Below are 19,725 nucleotides of genomic sequence, written 5' to 3' on the forward strand. Positions count from 1 at the left end.
CTCAGAACACCAGCCTTGATCACGATCGCTGTTTGTCAGTTTCTCATTTCAGCACCGGTTAGGAAAGAAAGCAGATCCTTTGTTCTTTGTTGGCATTTATTCCCTTTGTGTCCCGGTGGCGTCTGTGTTCATGTGGTCAGGGGCCACTGAGTAACCCACCAGTCACTCTCCACCTCGTGGGCAGCTGTCACTGGAAGGGCTCGGTCAGCTGTCAAAAGGAAGCCGTGTGGACAGGCCCACGAGCCCGCCTTCCCTGTGGCAAGGGAGAGGAACAAAAGGCCGTGGGAGAGTCTGCATGCCAACAACTGACTTTTCTCCCTGGTGTCCAGTGGTTGGGTGTCTTCTGACATCAACTGTAGTATTTCTATGGAGTATGTTGTTTACACTGCCAGTCTGGCAGGTGAAAAGTAATTACTCAGAGTTCGTTTCATTTGTGTTTCTCTTATTAGGAGTGAGGCTGAGCATACTTTCCTGTGTTTGTATTTCTTTTCCTGTAAACGGTTTCTGCTTGTTGCTCATTTTTCTTTTCTATTGTTAGTCTTTTTTTCTTGGTTTCTAGGAGCTCTTTCTATAGTGAACAGATTGTTTGCCCAAAATGACAGTTTTTTTCTCAATTTCTTTTGACTTTGCTTATGGTGTGTTTTTTGGTGTATTTGTTTTATTTGAAGTCATGTGGAAGTTTTTTTTATTTTACGTAACTATCAAGTTTTTTCTTTATGGCTTATGCATTCTGAATTATAGTTAAAAGTTTTTTCTTGAAATGTTTTAAAAATAAATGTAGAATAAACTGAGTATACCTCTTATGTTTTTTCCTAGGCTCACCATAATTTTGAATTATTTTATGCTTTTTTTCCATGTTATATTTGAGTGTTTGCTTTTAATTTTAGAGATGAGCTTATCAATGCTTTTAACAAACAGCCCTCTGAAGGCTTTTATTTCTGTGAAGCAGTGTAGGAAGATAGCTCTTGTAGATTTCTTTGAACACCTGGATTCACATTACAGAAGAGTGTGGACACACATCCAGAGACATTTTCCGAATCCTAATTTTGGAGCTGGAGTAGGAGAACAGGGGTGTCTCATCACTCTTAGGTAAAACTTGGGACCTGGAATGAGAGAACAGGGCGCAGGACTGTTTGGTGTCTCCTCGCTCTTATGTAAAATCTGCTTGGGGTGAGTTGAGGCACTGACTCCAAAAATAAGCTCAATAAGTTCAAATTGCCTTTGAACGTGAAGGACTGGCCTGGCACTGTTCTAATAAGGTCAGGATGGGTCAGGTGTGTTCATTCATAGGAAATTTAAAAGCTAGTATTCCAAAAGATGATAAAATTGTTTTATTTTACAAACTGAGTTGAGCTATTTTCTGTTAACGAACTACTCTACATTTATTCTGAAGATTAAAGGCTGCCTCATGACTTACTCCGTTGGGTGATTTGCACAGAGTAGGCCCTGATTTCAGCGGACATTCTGAACTGCTGGGCTGGCTAAGACCAGTCAGAAAGGGTGTGCACACACCATGCACTTAGCAGCTGACGGCAGTCACCTGCACTTCCAGCTGTTGTGTCTGGACCTTCCATACTCTGCTCCTTCCAAACCTGATGCTGCCTTTGATCATTTTTGGCTAGAATTGTTTTGAAGAAGTGGTGTCCACTGATGCAAAAAATACCATATAAGCTGTCTAACAAAAATTCTGTTACTGGCTGCCTTCATGTGAGCAATCTTTTTATGGTTTGTGTCTAGCCATACATGATTCCTGTTCAGCTTTGCAAGCTATTTTTTCATTTGAGGCTGTATTGCATTTACATGATGTAGGGTATGACAGTGCATTGCTTTAATGTGGATGGCACAGTCTTTGAAATGTTTTAAAATCAGTGAACATTGTCAAATATATCGTCTTTGTAGTTAATGGATAGATTCTTATTTGAGTTGGAGTTTATGTGAAGCATCTTTAGGTGCGTAGAAATATAGTGTGGACTTATTTCAAAGCCAGAAGTAACATACCAGCTAAAAGCAGTATTTTTTTTTTTTAACATGTTACCTGCATAGTTGAATTGCTTATTGGGGGAAGGGCAGGCTGTTGTCTGCTGTTGTCAAAGATTACATTATGGAAGATAAGCTCACTAGGGAACTTCTAACACGCAGGCCCTCAGGTCGAGCATCCTCATTCAAACCCATCTATGGGCCTTTTCAAAGCGTGTGCCAAGTAGCTTTTAAAGGCAAGTAAACTATTTTTGCTGAGTGACTGTCCTGGATTTCTAGAACAAAGTAGAACCTTGTTAGGGGTATTGTCATTCTTTTAGCTGAGACGGTCACCCAAGGATCAGGGCTTTTTCAGTAGTAGCCTGGGTCTGGTGTTGAGGGCAGCTGACTTGATAGTGTTATCAGATAGTGGTTTAACAGTCTCATGTACATCACACTGACATTCTGTGTGCCTCCTGTTGTTTTCATGTCTGTATTTTTCTCCTGTTACTTTAATGTGTTTCATTTTTTTAAAAAATTTGGGGAGTGGGGGTGGGAATGAAGTTTGTTTATAGAAGTCTAAGTTCCAGATTCAAGATCTATCCTGTGTCTTCCTTTTTGATCAGCATTAATTTACTTGTTTCAGAGTATTTGGTGAATGCTGCTGTGATGATGTTACATACCTCTGTTCATAGTTCTTCATGCACTCTGTCTACCAACGCTAATCCCTTGAATCTGTTTTGTCCCCTCCACTGTATTATAGTAAGGGATTAGATTTAGGTCATACTTGAATGGCCTAGTGATTTTCCCCTATTTTCTTCAATTTAAGCCTGAATTTTGTAGTAAGGAGCTCATGGTCTGATTTCATTCCAGTCCCAAAGAAGGGCAATGCTGAAGAATGTTCACACTACCATACAATTGCGTTCATTTCACATGCTAGCAAAGTGACGCTCAAAATCCTTCAAGCTAGGCTTCAGCAGTACATGAACTGAGAACTTCCAGGTGTACAAGCTGGGTTTAGAAGAGGCAGAGGAACCAGAGATCAAATTGCCATTTGTTGATCGTAGAGAAAGCAAGGGCTTGCCTGGTAGTTCAGCTGGTGAAGAATCCGCCTGCAATGCAGGAGACCTGGGTCCAATCCCTGGGTTGGGAACATCTCCTGGAGGAGGGCATGGCAACCCACTCCACAGTATTCTTGCTTGGAGAATCCCCATGGACAGAAGGAGCCTGGCAAGCTATAGTCCATGGGGTCGCAAAGAGTCGGACATGACTGAGTGACTAAGCACAGCACAGAAAAAGCAAGGGAATTCCAGGAAAACATCTACTTCTGCTTCATTGACTACACTAAAGCCTTTGATTGTGTGGATCACAACAAACTGGAAAATTCTTTAAAAGATGGGAATACCAGACCACCTTACTTGTCTCCTGAGAAGTCTGTATGCAGGTCAAGAAGCAACAGTTAGAACCAGACATGGAGCGACGGACGGGTTCAAAATTGGCAAAGGAGTACATCTAGGTTATATATTATCACTCTGCTTATGTAGAGTACATCATGTGAAATGCTGGGCCGGATGAATCACAAGCTGTAATCACAATTGGTGGGAGAAATGTCAATAACCTAAAATATGCCGGTGATACCACTCTAATGGCAAAAAGTGAAGAACTGAAAAACCTCTTGATGAAGGTGAAAGGGGAGAGTGAAAAGGCTGGTTTAAAGCTCAGTCTGCAAAAAACTAAGATCATGGCATTCAGTCCCATCACTTCCTGGCAAATAGAAGGGAGAAAAGTGCAAACAGGGACAGATTTTATTTTCTTGGGCTCCTAAATCATGGTGACTGCAGCTGTGAAACTAAAAGATGCTTACTCCTTGGAAAGAAAGCTGTGACAAACCTGAACAGCATGATAAAAAGCAGAGACCTCACTTTGCCAACAAAGGTCTGTATAGTTAAACCTATGGTTTTTGCAGTAGTCACATGTGGGTGTGAGAGTTGAACCTTAAAGAAGGTTGAGCACCAAATAATTGATGCTTTTGAAATTGTGGTGCTGGAGAAGACTCTTGAGAGTCCCTTGGACAGCAAGGAGATCCAACCAGTCGATCTTAAAGGAAATCAGTCCTGAATATTCATTGGAAGGATTGATGCTGAAAGCCCAATACTTTGGCCACCTGATGCAAAGAGCTGACTCTTTGGAAAATACCCTGATACTGGGGAAGATTGAAGGCAAAAGGAGAAAGCGGGCAACAGAGGATAACATGGTAATATAGCATCACCAGTTCAGTGCACATGAATTTGAACAAACCTTGGGAAAGACTGAAGGACAGGGAGACCTGGTGTGCTGCAGTCCATGAGGTCGCAAAGAGTCGGACATGACTTAGTGACTGAATAGCAACAAAGCTGTGATGATAGTACTGTAAGATTCTCAGCTGGCTTTGGCCAAATAGTATATTAACAATAGAGGTGTTCAAAAGCAGCATTAGGGTGGATCTGTTTAGAATTTGTTAGGCTGTCTAAACCTAGTTCATGCTGGGTTTTTCTCTAAATGCTCGGTCAAGAGAAAAATCCTTCAGAGACCATTTGGTGTGGTCTCTTTCTTCTGGTCCTTAAGACTCCTCATCCAGCGTAGCAGGAGGTTTCTGTTCTGGTCTTGATCGTAACCAGAGAAAGTGGGAAAGTTTGGTAATCTGGAAGATTACACAAAAACATGAAATAATTACTTAGGCTAGCATTTTAATCCATCTGTGGAGGCTATTTATTAGTTATGCACTAATTTGTTAATTCAGCAGATATTTCGTTTTTCTACTCTGCACTTAGATACTGCTTCTAGATACTGGGTAAACAAGACAGGCAGAGTTCCTATTTTTATGGAGCTTATACTCTGCTGTTGGGAGATAAATAGCAAACATGTAAACAAATTATTTCTAATAATAATGAGTGCTACACAGAAAAAGAGACGGAGTGTAGGATAGAGTACCTGACCAGGGCATGCATGAGGGGCTGTTCCCCTCACTTGGTGATGTAATGCCCTTGAAGAGGAAAATTCCAGCTGAACAGTAAGGAGATACCCATGTGGCTAACTTGGGAGAAGAGTGTTGCAAGTATAGAGAAAAGTGCAGAAGTGCTAACATGTCCAAGGGACAGAAAGAAAGCCAGAGTGGCTGAAGTATAGTGAACAGAGAGAGGAAATGGGTGTGGAGAGGTAGATAAGAGCCATAAGTCACAGGGCTGGGAAAATAAATTTGAATTAGAGTTGTTTTTTTTTTTTTTTTAACTGTCATAGAAAGCTACCGAAGGGCTTTTATTCAGAGACATGAAGTCATCTTATATATGCTTTTAACATAAGATAGCTCTGGCTCTTGCCTGGACTAATACTAAGATCTTGCAGTGGTGTAGGGGAAAGGTGAAAGTGGGTTGGAATTGGCTTTGTAGCCGTGGGGTCGAGCAGTGGTTGATTTTGGGTTATGTGTTGAGACAGAATGCTCCAGAGTGAGGCAAAGAGAGGAATCAAGGATGAGCTAGGATTTGGGGCCTGAGTAATTGGGCGGATGGTGGTGCAGTTTATTGAGGAAGGCGTGGGGGTGGAATGCGTTCTGGCCGTGGTAAATTTGCAGAACATGGAAGTCATCCAGGTGACAGTGGCGATGAGACCACTGGGCCTCACAAGACCGAAGTATCAGGAGGGAATCGGAGCTGGAGATAGGATTCTGGGAGCCGTTCGCATAAGGATCATATTTCAAGTCACAGAACTGGTATGACCACTCTCCTAGACTAAGGAGAACATACGTGGAGAAGAAGAGAAAGTGGCCAAGGACAGAGTATTGGGCAGAACATGGAGTGTTTCAGGAAGGAGGAGGTCAGCTGAGTAAATGCTGCTGAGATTGAGGAAGAAAAAGCTAGTGGACTGGTTATTATTACTCATTATTTAGGCATTTTAGTCATTTGTCTGGGTTATTGTCTAAGAAACTGCAGAGACAAAAGTAGGATTTACAAATAGCATAGAACTCTTATTTTCCTATCTCTTAAGTGGAACTCGAACTTCTGTAGGTCTTTAGGTATTTCTGTAGGTATTTAAGGTGAACTGGTTACTGTATGTAAAGGTTCATGTTCTGTCTGCAAGAAGGGTATTCATTAAGATTTCTGAGATTTTCCAAAAGCTTTAAACAGTTATCAATCCCATAATAGGACTCTTAGGGGAAGATTTTAATTTATTCTATTTCATAGTTGAAATTTGCCCTGTTATATGCAGTTCACCAGGGATGTTGTTAATAGAGCCTAGATTTGTCTTCAAAGACAGTTTAGTCTGAACCAGTTTCTAGGACCCATCTTTATAGATAATCCTTCCTTCCTTTAATAGCTTTCTATATTTAAAAGGTAGCACCTTTTAGCTAAAAATATTCAGGTTATAAATGACTCAGCTGCTGTTTACAAGTTTAATGTCAATTTTAAAATAGGATATTAAAATTGAAAAACCTACTCAACTTCCATCATCAGTGATGCTAATTCATTTCTCCTCTACTTTGGTGTGTGAAGATGTCAGTCAGTTCTGTTGACTTCTTCTTTTCTTATCCCCAGAGGTGACCAGTCCCGGAAGAGAGCTGGGGATGAGTTGACTTATAGTAAGTAATGATGCTCCTTACCATCTTTGATGGTTTTGTGATGTAAAGCAGCCCCTGGCTATAATGATATCTGCAGAGTTCCTGATGGTGGTCTCCAAGGGCACTGTGTATGGTCAAGGTCAGACTGTTGGGTAAGCCATGGCAGCTCTGAAGCCCTGTTGCTGGTGGTAGTTCTCAGGCAGTTGTCAAGAGGCTGCCAGTTCTTTCATCTCCACTAGAATGAGATAAGTGTCCAGATTCAGTTCCGGGTGATATGGTCCCCTTTCTTGTCATTCACAGCCACATGGTTTTGAGGTTTTTTCCTGATCTGCTTTTGGGAGAGGGGTGAGAAATATGTGTCACATAAGCAGATTTCTACCTTTATCAGATGCTGGGTGCTGTTTTTACTTCTCCCTTTTCCAATGTTTTTTTTTTTTTTTTTCAGACAGCTCATCAGCCTGTGCAAGTTCTAGAGGGTACAGATAGTGAATGTATTGAATGTACTTTACTTCCTGAGAAGAGGACACTGGAGCTGCAGAGACTGTGGTCAGAGCACAGCGGGGGTCCCGCAGACACTCAGGAGCCGTGTCACCAAGCTCTTCTTGGAAGAGGATGCTGGACTTCTTACTTGGGTTTGTAATTAAAAAAAAACAAACTAACAAAACAAAACAGTTGCTGCTAGACTTGGGGATGATTTTGAAATGGAATGGGACAATCTTCTAACAAGTTTATCTACAGATTCTGTGAGGAACACACATGAAGAGTGACCATTGCTAAGTGAGATCCGGCAGCCAAAATCAGCAGCTTCCTCCAAAAGATATAAGAGCAGAAGAATCTTTTCTTTTTTAAAGCACTTGTTTTGTTCATTTGTGGACTTGGCACTTTGGCATATTGGTTTCACACATCAAGATGTCTTTGCTTTAAAATCAAGCAGATCATTACAAAATACAGTATTTTTCACCCATAACCAAAATGACCCCCTTAAAAAAAAAGAGTTGGTCTTGGTTTAGCATTAGAAAGTCTTGTTACAGGAAAATGCTAACTCTGCTTTCAATATAACTTCTCCCCACCCCCCACCCCCATCAGTTCACAACTCTTTTCTACGCTGTGCCTTGAGCTTTGTGCACTTTGCAGCTCTGTGACCATGTTGTGAAACACAAATGCTTCCCAAAAAAGCTGATGGTATTACAGTCTGACCCACCAAGATGTCGGGTATGACATCATAGCAGGACTCTGAAATCAGTGGGGAAAGAGAAACATGTTGCACACGGGTCAGATTTCCCCCTGCCTCGCAGTGGTGTTTTCTTGTTAAATGTTGGGGACCAACTCGTGTAGAACATTTCCATTCCTCTGCCGTTTAACAGGCTCTCCCCGCTGCTGTAGTGTTGCCATTACGCTAGTTTAGCGTTGGGCAGTCCTTTAGCACTAAAGCTCCCTTTTTAATACTGTTGAGAATTACCCAGTGGTCAAAGCTGGTTCCTGTGATGCTCTAGGAAGCAGATACGGTTATTAAATCCAAACAATCAATAGTGCGGGATTCCTGATCAGTCTCGTTTTAAATGGGTGAGATAAGTACTTGAGAAAAAAAGTCTGCAGTCTGTATCTTTTAGAACATTATATTTGAGTGTCATAGAGAAAAGGTAGCTCTGGCCAAGCTATATTTTCTGTTTCCACACACTCACAGTGCTGTTTAGTTCCTTAGAAAAGACTGAAGCTTACCCTATTGATTTTGAAAGGCAAAGGAAAATAGATGCGACAAGGGGAAGATTTTTTTTTCTCAGTTGTGCGTAAATCTAAATCGAGCATATGCTTGACTCTCTTTGGCTTTGTTGGCTATGTCAGACTAATTTATCTCTTCAGAGAACTACGGGCAAAAAAAGAAGACATATCAGGGATACTGACTATCACACTTGTGATTTGCAGGTTGTTCATAGAATTGCCTCTGCCAGTTCACTTGGTCCTTTTGCGGGGAGCAGGCTCGGGGTGAGTTCGAAGTGTAGTGTCAGGAGCAAGTCAAGTCACCGAATAGAAATCCTTTATTTGTAAAATTTGTATTCATAGAAGCAGAAGTTAAAGGCTGTCAGATTTATTTTTTTAAGTACTTATCAACCAGAGTTGGTAGATTTTGAGGACGACTTTGACGCGTGCTCCTTTAATTCTGTGAGCACCTTGGATTGTATTGATAAACACTGAAACTGCTAAGACTATTGACAGGCTCTCATTGTGCCCTGTACGGTTTGATTTGCCACATCATAACATTCCAATGTCAAGGAAGAATTCTCTTTTATCATGAAGTTCAAATTTTACTTGACTCAATTGGACTGCTTGCTGCAGGCTTATAAATGTAACACCTGCAACCAAATTCTCTCAAGTAGTTTTAATAATAATATTTCTGAAAAGGAATGAAATTGGAATGTTTTGTTAAATGTGGATGAATGCTTCATTATCCTAGTAATGTACCCAAATGCTTTTTCTGGGAAGGAAGTATTCTTTGGCCAACAACGGAACCTTCCCTATAAAAGCATCACATTAGGATGTGAATTGGCGTTAAAATCTTTGGATGCTTTTTGCATTGTTTAGTTAATGGGGGAATAGTTTGTATTGTCTTCTTTTTATTTTGTGTGTGTTAACAAAGTGGGCAGAGTAAAGTTTGCAGAATTTAGTCTCTCTGTACATTTTTGCACAGTGGCTGCAGCTCGCTATGGGTGAGGGCCTCATGGTGCAAAGCTATGATCAGAAGGCACTGGAGGAACAGCTTCTCCCAGTGCATTCAACCTGGTTCTTACTCATCTTGGCCTTTTGAGGTACCATGCAGTATGAAGAACTTATTTCTTTAAGTCAATATTGACCTTACTTACTTAATTGGGATTCTTAACAAAATTCTTAGTCTGCAATGAAGAAGTAAGAGATGCCTCCATTTTGTATTGACTAAGTACTGTCTGCCTAAAAGTATTTCCTTCGCGTGTTCACTTGTATTCTTCTTGCCAGTACAGTATGTAGTTTACACACCATAGTTAAACACTGGCTTTTTATGGGGCCCAAATCATCAAAGACAGAAAATTGTAAAGCAGGTTGATCATCTCATGAGTCAACACATGCAGTTGGTTTGCCAAACGGACTAGTGTATACATGCAGCCTGAAACTGGACCCTCCAGAGAAAGCCAGTTCACTCACTTTGGAATGGTGACACTTAACATCAATAGGTGATCATTGTTTGGAGAGATAGTACTTATTTTAAAGTTGGCATTAAGCTTCAGTATGTGTTGTCTTATATCCTTCTCATCACAGCTGCACCCTGACCTGACTGCTGTGTTTTCTGGGGGGCAGAGAGCAAAACCTGGTGGTGTGACTCTTCATCTACTAGTTCTTAGATAGGAGTTAGTGAAAAGAGACAAATACCCGGGTGCATGAGTGGTGCATTATTAAATTTTGTGGACAAGTGACTTCATCCCCTGTCCCTTTTACAAGTTGGAGGCAGTTCCCCTCCCTTCCTTCGAGGTGCGGGATGAAAGTCAGCGTGTGAGGAAGTGAGCTTGCAGAAGAGTGGGCTGTGGCAATGACGCTGCACGCACAGACGTCCCCAGGGCTACAGCCCCGGACCCCGTCACTCCTCTTGCTGCATGCCACGCTTTCTGTCAGGTTGCAAATTTGCACACACAAAGAATTCCTCAGGAAGAGTTTGCACACGCATCACCTCGCTATAATATTCTGTACCGACCAAACAAGGGATTTGAAAGTTCTTCAGCACAAAAGGATACCTTTAGAGTGATGGTCTGTGTACAGGTACAAGCAAAGGTAACGGTGATCTTGCAAACACAGTTGGTTTCCGGAGCTAAGTGAGCAGGAGCGCTTGTGTCGCAGTATTTAAAGAAGCTGGTTAATCTCCCAGGGTCACCCTTCAGATCTTGTCTTCTCATTGAAACTGGCTCTGTTTTCTTCTCTGTGTTTTTTCTTTTTTATTGCAGTTTATTATTTCCATGATTATTACACGAGGCATTATCCTTGAGCTAAAATTCAATTGTCCAATAAGCAGCTAGTATTAGATAACATTGTTCTATGAATATACACTAATCTGGGTTATTAAAAAACTTCACAATTAAAAAACAAAACAGATCCCCTGCATTAGTTATCCAGTCATTGTTTGGATTTTTTTTTTTTTTTTTATGGTATCTTACTGAGCTTCAGAGTATTATGTTGACTTTAATCCACTTTAGACCTCTTAACGGGACTTTAAATTTAAGATCAGAATATGAATCCCTTGACATACACCTAGAAGAGATTTATAAGGACCTTTTTAGTTGTGATTACTCTTTTCACTAAGATTGCATAAGATGGAATTTATGTTTATCAGAAGGTAAAACAGAGGTCATAGGTATTCATGGAGAAATGGCTTTCCTGTTATTTTCCTTACCGAGTTGAAATGTGCCCGTTTCTGGCCACCAGGATCTGTGAAAGGACCTTTGTTTTTTTCAAGGGAAATGATTCCTCTTCTGTTCCCACTGTTCATTAACTAAGTCATTGACACTTTCCCATGTCCACTGGCCAAGACCTCATTTTGAACCTCTTTCCAGAGCCAAATGGCACATGTACCTATACTATTTCTGCTTATGTTGGTGGAGTGGCTGCGGGAGAATTAAAGAAAATGCTAATCAGAGGTACATTCTTATAGGACCGTAGGGTATATTGTACCCCTGTTGATTTGAAATTATCTTCATTTCTGGTTGGATTGCATTGTTTAGAAATGCAATGTGTTATTGGCTTATAATTCTGGGAAATTGATAGTGTGGCTCTGAGGTGAATTCTGTGGTTTGAAAAAAATAAATATTTTGTATTGATTCTCAAATGTCATTTCAATGTTGTGACTATGTACTAAATGCAATAAGACTGTGGCTGTTCTCTTCAAAGGGTATGTCTTGTTCAACAGTTGGCAATTTAATTGCTCTCATTAGCCCTGTTTGTCAATATTACAGCCATGCAATTCAGGAGAAGTTGTTCACATGTGATGTGGGGAGTTATGACTGGAGACAGGAATGCTTGAGAGTAAATGGGAGGCCAGATGCAGACAAAAGGCTTTTGCCACCCACCAGCATAGCCAGAGCAAGGATGAAGCGATGAAGTCTAGTTCCTGGCGGTCCTTGTTTGTCAGAAAGCATGGTGGAGCTTAGAACAGGGTGTTCTGTACATCAGCTCTTTTATGAATCCAAGAAGAACAAAATGGTGGATGAAACTCTTATTGACTGGGGATTCAGAGCCACTGACTTTGGCTCTGACCTTTAACTCTTGATGGATTCTGAATCACTCCTTCTGTATTAGGGTGTATACCATCACTCTAAAACATTGTGGTTAATGAAATAAATCTTGTACAGATGTGCTTGGCCTTGTTATGTTGACACCTGGTTTACTGGAACTTTGTCTTAATACAGAATGTATGGTTTTGCTTATAGGACATTCATGATGCTTCCTAAATGATAATGACACTCGGTATTCTACCACATTCATTAGCCTGCAGCATGAGGGGCCATCCTGACCCCCACACCAGTGTGAGTGTGTGTATGTGATGATGGTGATCAGAGATGACCAAATTGGATTTATCTCAGGAATGCAAATTGGTTAACGTTAGGAAGTCAGTTAATGTGACCCGTCCATCAACAGATTAACGTGTGATCAGATTGTCTGTGAAAATCCAAAATATCTACAAGGCAGATTAGTAGCCTTGTGAGTTTATCAGGGTTGCTGGAACACAATCAATATGCAAATGTCAATTACATTTTCACGCAGCAACCACAAGCAGTAATGTCTGTAAATTTTTTAAATATTGTTAAGAAATAGAATTTATACTAGGAACAGAAAAGTCACAAAGTACCTAAAAATCTTAATAAAAGCTATATAAGCCTTTTAATGAGAAATTGATAATTTTTAAAAAGCACTTTTGTTGACATAAATAGACAGTGGTTGGTAAGATCATCTCAGTCTCAACTCTTTCTCCGAATGTTAGTAGATTAAAGTAATTTCAACAGAAAAATCCCAGTTGATCCTAATATTTAAGTGGAAGAACAAAGGACCACAGATATCGAAGATACTCATAAAGAAGGTGAGGTGTGAGGAGAGCTAGGATTACCGGAGTATGACCCTTACTGTGAAATACAGTGAGTGCTTAAAACTCTGTGGAGTTGGCACAGAGATGATAAGTAGATGAATGGACAGGAATAAAGAGCTCAGAAACTGACCCACTCATGTTCCAGAACCAAATTTTGTTAAAGGTAGTCATTGCAGATCAATGAGGAGGAGGATGGATTATTTCTTAAATGGGGCTTCAGTAATTTTTCACAGAGGAAAAAAAGTGAATTGGAGTTCAACCTTTCACCAGATACAAAAGTCAGTCCAAAGTGGATTAAAGATTTACTGGATTAAAGTTAAAACTGTAAAACTTAGAAGATGATATAGAAGAATATTTTTTATGACTTTAGGGGGAAGGGAAAAAGGTGCAAACCATTAGTTAAGAGAGAAATAATTTGGTTGTACTAATAATAACTACTTTTGTTTACCAAACATGCCACAGAATGAAAAAGCAAAGCCAAACTGGAACAAGATACAGATAATCATGATGTGTACATAATTGTTAAAAAGCACCTGAATGTATATCAGTAAGAAAGCGACAACTCAGGAGAGAATTGGGCAAAATTCACAAGTAGGCATTTCACAGAAGAACCAGAAATGGCTCATAAACTTGAAAAAATGTCAAGCCTTACCAGTAATCAGGAGACACATTGAAGCCGTAATACCAGTTTCTAGTCCCCGTATGGGAGAAGGCAACGGCACCCCAGTCCAGGACTCTTGCCTGGAAAATCCCATGGACGGAGGAGCCTGGTAGGCTGCAGTCCATGGGGTCGCTACGAGTCAGGCATGACTGAGCCACTTCACTTCCACTTTTCACTTTACTGCATTGGAGAAGGGAATGGCAACCCACTCCAGTGTTCTTGCCTGGAGAATCCCAGGGACGGGGGAGATGGGTGGGCTGCCGTCTATGGGGTCGCACAGAGTCGGACACAACTGAAGTAACTTAGAAGCAGCAGCAGTCCCCGTATTGGCAACAATTAAAAAGTTGGTAAGCGGGGGGGGGGGGGGGGGGGGGGGGAATTAGAAGCTTGGGATTAGCAAATGCAAACTACTATATATAAGATAGATAAACAACAAGGCACTACTGTGTAGCACCCGGAACTTAATTCAGTGTCCTGGGGTAAACCTAGTGGAAAAGAATGTATATATGTATAGCTGAGTCACTTCGCTGCACAGCAGAAATTAATGCAACATTGTAAGTCAACTACAATTTTAAAAGGCAGGGCGGGGTCAGAAAATACTAAAAATTGCAGAGGTTGCGACAACAGGATCTTCATCTGCTACTCTGCGTGTAAGTCAGTACTACCACTTTGGAAAACAGTATTAGCTAGTGAAGTTGAACATTGGGTTTATCTTAGAGAAAATCACGTCTGATGTGAATACCCAGGAAACATGTCCAGGAATGGTCACAACAAGCAGTGTTTGTAGTAACAACAGGAGGAAAAAGGAGGAAAAGAGAGCCAGCTGCCCATCTACAGGGAAATGAAGAGATGAACTGTGTGTGTGCAGTGGGATCTGTGGAGTCCTAAGTGCAGCACACAGATTTGTGCATCAACCTGGGTAAGTCTCAGAAACCACACTGAGTTAAAAAGAGGCAAATCGGAAGAGTATAGTCAGCCTGATTACCTTTATACAAAGTTCATAACCAGGAAAAACAGTACATTGTGTAGAGATTCATAAGTAGTAAAACTAAAGAAAGAGAATTAACATTTATAGACCATGGGGCTTCCCTGATAGCTCAGTTGGTAAAGAATCTCCCTTAAATGCAGGAGACCTCGGTTCAATTCCTGGGTTGGGAAAATGCTAGAGAAGGGATAGGCTACCCACTCCAGTATTCTTGGGTTTCTCTTGTGGCTCAGCTGGTAAAGAATCCGCCTGCAATGCAGGAGACCTGGGTTTGATCCCTGCGTTGAAAAGATCCCCTGGAGAAGGGAAAGGCTACCTACTCCAGTATTCTAGCCTGGAGAATTCCATGGATTGTTAGTACATGGGGTCTCAGAGTCTGACACAACTGAGCGACTTTCACTTTTCAAGACCATGGTCTCCTTGAAGGTGGGGTAAAGGGGAAGTGAGAACAGAGAGGAACACTGGCTTATAAGCAGTTGAGAATAGGAACATTTTGATCTTAGTAAACATGTCAGTTCTTGAATTAATATCTAAATTCAGTGCAAAGCTAATCCAAACACCAAAAAGTATTTTAAGTATAAATAAAAAATTTGTGTGAAAGTATGAACAGATGAAAATAAAATCTTCATTGAAAGGGGGGAAAGAAGAGGAACTTGTACCAAAAATCACTTTTTTTACAATGGCAATTACATTTTTACACTGGTGTCAAAAGACAAGTTAATGGAAGATGGTTTAAAATAGAGACTCAAGTGCTTTTAAGCATGTTAAAGATGGGTATTTAAAATGGTTCTGATCATGACATTATTCAGTGGAAAGTGCTGATACAGCTGGTGAAAATTCAGTCATACACTTCACCAAAAAGAAATTCCAGATGGACTAAAAATGAACGAAGTTAAAAGTTATAAAAACTGAAGACAATACCATTTATATTTTCTTGAGGTGGGAGACGTTTGTTCTATGAATGTAAGCAATGGTCTGAAAACAGAACCCTGTGTAAATCAATCACCCAACTACACTATGTAGAGCACTGACCCAGCATTTGTACATACGTATATATTTTTAAATTGTGTACTATACTAATACACATAAGACAAAAAATAGATGAGAAAAAAGATGAGGTGAAAATGTTTTAAAATACTTTTTGTGTGTATTGTGGTTAAAACAGAAAAAACCCTTTACTCTTTCTGAAAAGTTTAGTAAGAGCCATATTATTAAAAATGCTTCATTATTTTTGAAACTCCTAGTTTTAACACTTCACAATAAAAACAATGTGTGATTCTAAGGTAAGTTTATTTTAATGCTGAGTTCTTATGGCTATTGTAGCTGGGGTGGGGGGCAGAAAAAAAAAAACTTCATTAAGATGTGGATCCAGGGAATCTATGGATCCAGATGCCTTGGCTTTCTGAAAAACAATACTGTTTTCAGTTCCATCTACTAGTCTTAAAGTGTTTGTTGAAATCTTTGTAATAAATTTCCATCTGTCTCACTGTCCCTAACTTGTTCTTGCTCAATAATTGTGAGTGTGGTATTTTTATTATTAACAAATGGGTTGAAGAGCTATTGAAACTCACTTTTGAATTTTAGTTCCCAAGTTTGAGTGTGCTCTTATAAGAGGTTTTATTGGTGACCAATTTTGGACAACACATTTTCATGAAGCTGGAATCATGTCTAGCCATTTTTGAGATGCTCTTAACATTAATTTCTTTAGAAAAAGTAGCAACTTTCTTACTCAGTATAGCATCTTTACTTTGAAGGGTTGGATAAAGTCTGTCTTTTTTGTTTTTAAAATACCTTCGTGATTGCATTATTGACAGGCACTTGTCACCACAAGAAAGGTTGGCAAATTGCAAACATCTGTGTTTTTATCACTAAAAAAATTAAGAACATATTTAATACTGACAATACTTTTTCAAATGTTACTGTGAGATAACCAACAAACCTCTTCTGGGATTTAAATTTCTCCATCTCAGAAAATAGGGCTACTCAGGTGGTTCAGTGGTAAAGCGTCCGCCTGCCAATGCAGGAGCCACAGGAGACTTGGCTTAGATTCCTGGGTCCAGAAGATCCTCTGGAGAAGGAAATGGCAACTCACTCTAGTATTCTTGCTGCAATAGCAATAATCCCATGGACAGAGGAGCCTGGCAGGCTACAGTCCATGGGGTCGCAAGGAGTCAGACACAACTAAAGAGCCTCAGACACAACAGGGTATGGATGCACACACACATCTCATAAACTGTTGTGAAGATGCTCTCATGTAAGATCAAGTCTAAGTCCGATTGCCTTGTGGGGGCGCTCAGACCACAGTTTTCAAGAAGAGAATGGTGTCCAACATTGTCAGCATTGTGAAATGCCACTGCTCCTTTCAGAATGTATCACTTTTTTAACCAGTATTGGGGGAGTGAGGCCTCCCAGGTGGTGCAGTGGTTGAGTTCACCTGCCGACGCAGGAAATGTAGGCTTTGCGGATTCAATCCCTGAATCAGGAAGATCCCCTGGAGAAGGAAATTCCAGCCCACTCCAGTCTTTTTGCCTGGAAAATTCCATGGACAGAGGAGCCTGGCAGGCCACAGTCTCAAACAGTCGGACACTACTAAGCTGCATGCATGCACGCATGCATGGGGAAATAGTCCCATTAGAAAACCACAGTAATAATTGCTACAGACATGATCTACTGATGAATGCTACATGGAAGTTGTTGAAGGAGAAATAGGATAGTTGCATAAACTCAAAAGTTGTCTCACTCTCCAGATATTTATTAATGTGGTATTAATGTGGCCACCTCATGCGAAGAGTTGAGTCATTGGAAAAGACCCTGATGCTGGGAGGGATTGGGGGCAGGAGGAGAAGGGGACGACAGAGGATGAAATGGCTGGATGGCATCACCAACTCGATGGGCATGAGTTTGAGTAAACTCCGGGAGTTGGTGATGGATAGGGAGGCCTGGCGTGCTGCGATTCATGGGGTCGCAAAGAGTCGGACACGACTGAGCGACTGAACTGAGCACATCTATAGAAACTCTGATCTGCCTTCGGGAGGTGGAGCTTAATTACACTCCCCCTGGATATGGGCTGGACTCAGTGACTGGCTTCTGAGTATGGAAGAAGTTTCTTATCACAGAGAAACCTGAGGGCAGCCCCTTAATCAAGTGGTTATGGTTCACATTGCAACCATGAGTCACGTGGTATCCTACCCCCAATACAATGCCCTGAGAAGGACACTTCACCTCTGTGGTGTCAGACAAGAGGGGGATTTTCTCCAGGACACCTGACTGCCCCTCTTCACAGGTGTCAAGGTCATGAAAAACCAGGGAAAACCAAATACTTGTGATAGGTGAAGCTAAGTACAGAGTCATAGTGACAAAGTGCCATTTGGCATCCTGGGATTTAAAAAATAAGTGGAGAAATCTGGATAAAATCTGAGGCATAGCATTGCTCTGATGACTTCTTCGTTTCGAGAAATGTACCATGGTTGTCAATCAAATTGTGTGCTTAGTTGTGTCCAACCCTTTGTGACCCTGTGGACTGTAGTCCACCACGCTTCTCTTTCCTTGGGGTTTTCAGACAAGAATACTGGAATGGGTTGCCCTTTCGTCTTCCAGGGATCAAACCCATGTCTCCTATGTTTCCTGCATTGCAGGTGGTTTCTTTACTTGCTGAGCTATTGGGGAAGCTCGTACCATGGTTACCTGAAGTTTAAACTGGGGGAAATTGGGGGAAGGATTTACAGAAACACTGTCCTGTCTTTGCAACTCTTGGTATGTAAATCTAAAACTGTTTCCCCAAGAAAGTTTTTGATTTTGTTTTTAATCCCATGGGATTCTCAGAATTATAAGGGGACCTTATTCCTCTGTAGAAGCCATACAGAGAACCACGGTGATTCCAGTGAACACATAGCTATTGGGGCTGGTGGCTCATTTCTCAGCTCTGTCATCAAAAGTCTGTTTTGAAGTGGATAAAAATGTTCATCCTTAAATTGGAGGGTCTGAGCTTAACAAGCTCTCATGTGAATCACGTGTTTCCTTCATAGCTCCTCTTGCCGTAGTTGATTGTATATGTTGGCTTCCAATCAGGGTTAGAGAATTGGATTGACATTTGGAGAAAATGTCATTGCAACCCATCAGAGGAAGCTTGGATGGAGGAGCAGTTGAAGTCCTTGGCGTGCAGTCAACCAGTGGGGCTGTCCCTGGGCACTACAGGGGCCCTCCCTTCTGGGTTCCTGTGCTCTCTGCTCTCAGGCTTTCCTAAGGATAACATGGTTAGTCAGACCCTCCCAAGTTCCACAGACATGGAGTTCTCCAGTCTACTGAAAGTCATGCTAAATCAAGCTAATCCAAGGCGGCAGTGTGAAGGGGGAACCGTGTCAGAGCTACAAGGACAGCAAGAAAATTAAAGGTACCAGAACCATCTGCTAATACACGAAAGGAGATCAAAGAGAAGAAGCAGGTATGGATGGGCTTTCTGACTGTGGGGTGCCATCTTATTAGGGGTGCAAGGGGGTCTTGGAAGGAGAAGTGGGAAAATCAGGTGCAAGGCAGTGCTTGGGGGTGGGTTGATGTGAAAGCAATTGTAAGAGTCAAGACTTGCCAGTCTCATCAGGCCATCTCAGGCCAGGGCCCAGCGTGAGCCCTTTCAGGCAGGAGACATGGGGACCTGGAGACCCAGAAGCTAGAAGGCAAGAACAGATGTGGATCAGGACTTCTGAGAGGCCATGTGGGGCCATACAGATAACATAAGCTCTTCACTCAGAGATGCATTTGGGGTCAGTAACTCCTGGCCCTATGTGTCGTGTGTCCCCCTGCAGGTCACTTCAGCTCTCTGAGCCTTGGTTTGCTCTGCTATGAAACCCATCTCCTTCTGCAAATAATTTAAAGAATTGCTCCTCCATATTCAACACAGTTTGGACAGGGCTGGTGAAACTGTCCTGCCTTCCTCAGCCTTTGTTTGGATGGGCGTATTACCTGAGCCAATCAGCTTTCTCCCCTGGAGATGGAGTTTTGAGCAGAGCCTTCTGAAGCCTGTAAGAGGCCCCAGGGACTGGGCTGGGATTTGCCTGCTGAAATCCTGGAGCCGCCAGGCTCCTGTTCCTTCAAAGGCTAGCTCTGCCATGCACTTGGTGACACTTCCTTCACCATAAGGGGTGAAGGTCAGTGTTTGCTACCTGCAGCCCAAGTGTCCTAAGGCCCCCAGAAGATCTCTTGGGTGATCTCTGTGATCCCTTTTCTATAAACAGGGTCTTTGTTACCCACTTTGGAGCTTTTCTGAAACAAAGTGGTGAACAAATAATATGAAATGGAGCAGGACCCTATGGTCCTTGTCCTGCCCCCCTACCATGTCCTCAGCTGCCTTTTGTGGCAAACTTTAGTCAAAGAATAAGTTTAATCAGAGAAGTGAGAAATGCAGAAACGAAAACAAAGGACACCAAATAATAATGATGTAG

General features: G+C 41.5%; 1 protein-coding gene across 1 annotated transcript in view; it reads left to right on the plus strand.

The window, feature by feature from the left end:
* The window catches only part of CACUL1 (CDK2 associated cullin domain 1), a 70,604-nt gene extending 58,686 nt beyond the window's left edge, over positions 1-11,918 (plus strand). The window contains exons 8-9 of the mRNA XM_043475315.1: positions 6,525-6,568; positions 6,993-11,918. Of these exons, the coding sequence (XP_043331250.1) occupies positions 6,525-6,568; positions 6,993-7,033 (85 nt within the window). The 3' untranslated portion in view covers positions 7,034-11,918. The remainder of the gene's footprint in view (positions 1-6,524; positions 6,569-6,992) is intronic.
* The last annotated feature ends 7,807 nt before the right edge of the window (positions 11,919-19,725 follow it).

This window comes from Cervus canadensis, chromosome 8 (genome assembly GCF_019320065.1).
Source record: "Cervus canadensis isolate Bull #8, Minnesota chromosome 8, ASM1932006v1, whole genome shotgun sequence".
Taxonomy (NCBI): domain Eukaryota; kingdom Metazoa; phylum Chordata; class Mammalia; order Artiodactyla; family Cervidae; genus Cervus; species Cervus canadensis.